At 45.5% G+C, this 6,000-nt stretch overlaps 1 protein-coding gene across 2 annotated transcripts in view; it reads left to right on the forward strand.

The window, feature by feature from the left end:
• EIF4E2 (eukaryotic translation initiation factor 4E family member 2) overlaps window positions 1-5,272 on the forward strand; it is a 30,044-nt gene extending 24,772 nt beyond the window's left edge. For both annotated transcript variants that reach the window (XM_057550977.1, XM_057550978.1), the window contains one exon: window positions 2,689-5,272. Coding sequence is in view for 1 of the 2 variants with exons in the window: in XM_057550978.1 (XP_057406961.1) it covers window positions 2,689-2,728 (40 nt within the window). In the remaining variant the exon portion in view is untranslated. The remainder of the gene's footprint in view (window positions 1-2,688) is intronic.
• Window positions 5,273-6,000: the final 728 nt, after the last annotated feature.

Consider the following 6,000-nt stretch of genomic DNA (forward strand, 5'->3'; position numbering starts at 1 on the left):
GTAAAAATGTTATCATTTCCTTCTAAACGATCTGTTATATCATTGAAAGCCATTGAAAAAACCAAAACCCAAAAACCTTCCCAATAGTCTGCACATTGCTAGGTGCCTGGAGGGCCTAGCTTTCCGGAGCTCCGTCTAGATTGTCTAAATTTTAGTTTGCTTTTAAAAGAAGAGAAGCCCATCTTTTAAAAAGAAAAATTGCTTGTGGCCTCTGCCACTCCCTGTCTGCCTTCTCCCTTTCTCCTGATCTCTCTGTGCCCTGCAGCCTGGGGTGAGGGACATACCCGAGGATTAGTTCCCAGCTGGTTTGAGGTGAACACGTTCCTCAGACTAAATTTGGCACCAAGCTCTTCTCAACCCACTTTTTTTTTTTTTTAGAAAGGCTGGACCTGAGCCGCCAGCTGCCACCCGCCTGCTTCAGCCTGTCATTGTCAGGAGCCTGTTGCCCACCCTCATTGCTCTTTGTTTTTCTTTATATCAGACTCTGGAAAAACTCAGCTGGATTCTTCTGGCTCTGTTACTCTGTCCCTCCCCATTTCCATTTTACAAATAACCCTTAGAATGATTCTGACTTCTTAGAGATTTCTGACTGTGAAGAGATCTGTGGCAACAGAATTAGAATAAGTATTACATATCTTAGTGGGAAGGTGTTATAGAGCCCTTCAGCTTACCTGCCACCGGGAGGGTTTGTTCTGGCCCAGCCCCAGCACAGTGCAGGAGTTCTCCAGAACGTAGGTGGCCTGCGTATGGTGATGATTAATCCTAAAGATTCTCTTCTTTACATCACTAAACAGCAGAAAGGGCTGAGTCCAGATAGTTGCCTGCCATCTCTCTTACTCCAGATGAGACAGATAATTCTCCCACAGTCAGAAGATTCTCTGACTCTACCTTCCCGCACCCCTGGCTTTCTAGTCTCCCTGCTGATTGACTTTTGTGATCCAGTTGATCTGTGGGGGCAGAGGTGGCATCAAAGGGGAAGAAGGAAGCAGCAAACCCTTCTTCCTAACCACTTCTTTGTTATTAGAGGTGTGCTCCGTTGTGCAGACTCTATCACAGCACAGCGTCCCTAAGGGGGGACTCAAATAGCACACCTCAGTTACGCCTGCTTTTCTCTGTCTTATGATCAGATGCATTCTTATTCTTTGCTAGCTTCTTGCGGCCCCTCAGTGGGGTCTGCCCTTTTGAAAGGCCCTTTAAAAAGATGATTACCCCACTAAGTTCTCTTTGTGTTCAGTCTTCAACTCCTTAGATGGAAATCACTGAAATTCTCAATAGCATTGATCACTGGGCTGCATGGTCATGCATGTCAGTTACAAAAAAAAAAAAAAAAATACCAGTGGGCTTTTGAGATAACATCAGTTTCTTCCCAGCCAGAGTTCACCCACGCCAGCTCCATCCAGTTTCCCTCTCAGTGTACTTGTCTGCAGTTACTCTCTGTGTAGTGAGGGCTCTGAGTTACTGTCAGCCTGCCACCATCATGGAGGAGAATCTGTTAGCCAACAGCAGGAGAAAACTGCTGTTTGGCTGGGCTGAGCATATTCCTTCGTCAGTATTAATTCACTCTGGACCAATTGCCAGATACCCAACCAATTGCAGCAATTTTAAGACAGGTCAGTTAAAACCAAAGCTTCTAGAATGTTCCATTAAAATTAAATGGAAGAAATCATTCCAAAATCAGGTTAATGAGAATTTCTGTCTCAAAATTTCAGACAAATTTAAGTCTGAAGCACTGGGCCAGAGCAGTAGATGCAGTGACCTTTAAAGCCCCTTCCAACCCTGAGATTTGAGGATTAAAAATGGCGATGCGAACTGCTAAGGTGTTGTTGGATTTCTAGGCTGGAACAGGAGAGGTTACTAGTGGGCGGCCAAACCTGTCTGCATCCACTAGAAGGCAACTAAGAAGACATCACAAGATCTGTTACACACACACACACATGCACGCGTGTGTGCACATGCTAAGTTTCTAAAGTAAAGTGTACTCAGGTTTCACCTCTTGGAATATCCTTTCATAAGCAGCTATAAGTTTTGAACCAAGGGATTTTTGGTTGGTTGGTTGATTTTTTTGAATATGTAATACAATCTGTGGTTCAATTTAAAAAAAAAAAATGCGTGTGCGTGTGTAAGAGAGAAAGAGGTTTCCGTCCCACTCTTTCTCCACCAGCTTCCACAGTGTCCCTTCCCCTGCCACCACACCACCCCAGGTAACAGCGTTTTATTATGTATGACTTCCTTGAGGCAGATATGGGCCTTATTTCCTCCACCCTCACTTACACAGGAGGTAGCATATCATGTCCACACTCTGTTCTGCACCTTAATGTTATCAGTTTCTCTTGGCAATCTTTCTATATTAGTAGAGAGTTTCTTTTCCTTTCATTTTTTTTAAGCTGCACAGTATCCCATTAATATTTAGTCCCCTATTAATTAATTTTTAGTCCCTTGTTCACACGTGTTTGGGTTGTTTCTGACCTTTTGTAATTGCAACCAGTTGAGTCCAAGTGTTTGAAGGGACTTGGGAGGCAGGTTGCTGTGTTGGCATCAGATGAGCAAGGAAGGAAGGTCCTGGGGTGTCAGGAGGGCCCGAGAGCTGCTGAGGCCAGGTTTCCGTGTGTGTGTGTGTGTGTGTGTGTGTGTTGCCTTGAGACGACCTGTGTATTGAATGTTCTCTTTTCTCCCATTTTTTTCTTTCAGGGACAATTCAAGCTTTCGAAATACAAAAATCACATTGTGAAAGTACACAAGCTGGCAATAATCCTTTTCTGTGTGTGTGTGTTTGTCCGAAGCGGACGGGAGGCCTCCGGCTGGCCCTTCCACCTGCTCACGGAGGGGCCGTCCCCGAGCCTTGTGCTCCCCTTTTGCACTCATTCCTGGAGGACGGATTCCGCTAGACACCCTCCAGCATCGCTGACTTTATAAAGCGGAAAAAATGGAAAACGTGACTTTGTAATAGACAAACTTTTTTTTTAATGGGGTTCTGTTGGGGGAGTTCAGCCTTTCCTTTTTCTGTGTGCTGTCCAGATGCCTCCCGGGCACCCTGTCGTGCTCTCCTCTGCTGTACGAAGGGCGTCGTGACCACGTGTACAAGCCAGAGCTGTCGACTGAGCGTGATCAGTATTATGAATGTCTGTGCATCCAGGAAAAGCTTTTTGTTGGAGAGTCCCGGAATAGCTATAAATGCTGTCTTCTAGATCTGCCATTAAATTATTGGGACATTTTGTTTATTTCACGCCCCTCTTCCCCCAAGCCCACCACTTTCGGAAGATGTGTTACTGATTTTGTATTGTCTCCTGCCTTATGCCCTCCAGTCTTCCCTCCTGTGGGACGCTTTCCTTTTAGGCACTGCTGCACGTAGAAGTTTAATCCAGTGGGCTACACTGGTTTCACTAAGGCGGCTTAGAAGGTATGACTTCATAAATTAAACCGGAGCAGAATCCAGTTTCATGAGGAGCTAGGTTATAATAGAGGTTCCAAGTACAGGATTAGGAGCTGAGGGCAGTTTCTGAAACCGTTTTCCCAGATGAGCAGGGCCTGTGTGTCCAGCCTGTTTCTGTGGGTTCTTGCATGCCTCTGATTGAGGAAGGGAAGCAAAAGCTGGTCGTTGCCAGGTATTAACACAATATGGTGAATTCTATGATCCAGAAACTGGGACACCTGAAGAAAAGGTGACCACGATGGATGGCTTTCTGTGCATGGCTGTACCTGTCTGCAGTGGTTGGAGAAATGTGCTCTCAGTCCTCATCACCCAGTGTACGTGTTAGCAGATGTGTGCCGATCCAGGATGCCCGGACAGAAACCTTGCAGCTGCTGCAGGCAGGCTCTAAAAATGGGCAGGCACACATCAGAGAAGCTGGGTGATCTGACTCCAGAAGGACTGAAATCAGAGAGGTCAAAGAGCACCTAGGGTTGAAGTAAGTACCGAGGACCAGTCCTGCGGCAACCTCCAAGGAGCGCTGTCTTACTTGGCTCTTGTGAGCAGAGATCGCAGTACCTTAAATTAAGGCCTCTCCTAAAACCTATCCTTGCAGGCCAGGGGGCCTTAGCCACCTGGTCTCAGAGAAATCATGAGAGTAACAGGCATTTCCTTATTGTATTTATATTACTGTCTTCCTACTTTCCAACTCCTGAACACCCTGGAATTACCACTGTCTTGGGATGTTTTTTCCTAAAAGAACAGGGGAGTATAGAGCCAAAAGGGAGGTGCTTCCATTACAGGTGAAGTTAGATCAGATAAGATCTAGCAGTGACTTAAACTCCAGGAATGTGAAGAATAAATTCTAGTGCCCATACAGTTGAGAAGGGCTCCGACAGATACAGGAGCAACATTGGCTACAATGGGGAGCAAAGGCTGCCTTCCGAGTTTAGACCCAGGGAGGTCTTCACTTTTGCCTAAACTCAGATTCACCATGAAAATTCCAAAGAGAGCAGATGTTTGGATTTGCCCTCCTTTGGGCATCTGCCTGACTATGATTAGTGTGTGAGTGTGGGTGCATATGTGTATAACGTGTTCATGAGTGAGGGTTTCGTTAGGCCGAGTGCTATGGTGTATTGTCTGTATTTGTGTGTACTTTTTTTTTTTTTTGATCTCATTTGTTCAGATTTTTTAATCTCTTGTGTTTTCTAGAGCTGCTCATGCCTCCCCCCCCAACCTTTTCTTTGCAGTATTCAAAAGTTATTTTTTTCGCATCAAACACATGCTGGCTAGAACAAGAGTTATTTCTGCTAGGCAGCATCTTACCCCCAGAGCTCTCCAGATCTGCCTAACAGCTTTAAATAGGGGATTGAAGAGTCAGTTTTTCCAAACCACCTGTTTTCTACGTTAGCTTGCGAGGTCTTTTCAATTCTTTTTGACTCCATGCGCCTCTGCTACACTGAGATAGGACACAGTTACGGTTACGGTATCACCAGTTCTAGAGACGAAGGGGAAAAGGTGCACCAGAGCCAACCTAGCAGACGTGTCAGGTTGCTGCTGGGAGGTGGGGCGTCACTGTCCCCTTTGCGCAGGCAGGCTGTTTCCAGGACCCCTCAGAAACTGGTCCCCACTCCTCTCCAGGGCTCTTCTCATCTTATCCCTCTATTCACGTGTGTGTGTGTGTGTGTTTCCCTGTGACATTGGCAGTGACAATAATTTTCCACCCAGAGAGAAGCTTGTGGTCCACGATGCTCCCAGAATGAATTTCCAGGTATTAGCCAGTGGAGGAGCAGAGTCTGTGACAAGAGTGAGTCAGTGTTGCACTTTCAGAGCAATTGTCTACTGCAGTAATAAATGGAGAATATCGGCAAGAACCTGGTTGTGGACTCTTGAATGCAATGGAAATGGGGACACTGGTCGTTTGTTACTACTGCTTCTGCCCTTCAGTGCGTGGGTCTTCATTTTAAACACATTCCAGAACAAAATAACGTGGGATAGTCCAGACACTGCAGTATCATTGACGTAAGTGTATCATAAAACTATTCTCTAATTGATATTAGTCGTTGCCATAGCAATTTACATTTTTAATATCAAAATATAGTTGTTAATTCTAATTCTTCTAAATTTGGGATGAGGAATATTGGAATGGAGGGGAGTTCAAAGGAAGGTTTAGATTTGGAAGTAAGAAATCACCCCAGGCCTTAGCTTGGAATGTTTTATTTAGCCCAAAAATGGACACGTGGGGCATTCCAATGACCAGTGCCCATGTGAAATACACGGGAGAATGAAACTTATGCAGAGCCTCAGTGACTGTTGATGGAAGATTTGAAACTGTAGTTTCGAGACTTCATTTCAATAGATAGAAATTTCCTTTCCGTGTGTATCAGTCACAGTCCGAGTGGAGACAGAAACCATGCAAGTTATTTTAACAATAGGGTAGAATTGTTGACTCAGTCGTTAGAAAGGCCTAAAGGAGACACGAAAAAACCGAGGCAGTAGCACCTCCAGGGGGAGGTGCCTCTGGGGATGGATTTGCTCATGTGGTGCTGGTGTCTGAGGGCGGAAGGAAGCTGGTCTGAGCTTGTTGGGAGTGG

Source organism: Balaenoptera acutorostrata, chromosome 8 (assembly GCF_949987535.1).
Source record: "Balaenoptera acutorostrata chromosome 8, mBalAcu1.1, whole genome shotgun sequence".
Classification (NCBI taxonomy): Eukaryota; Metazoa; Chordata; class Mammalia; order Artiodactyla; family Balaenopteridae; genus Balaenoptera; species Balaenoptera acutorostrata.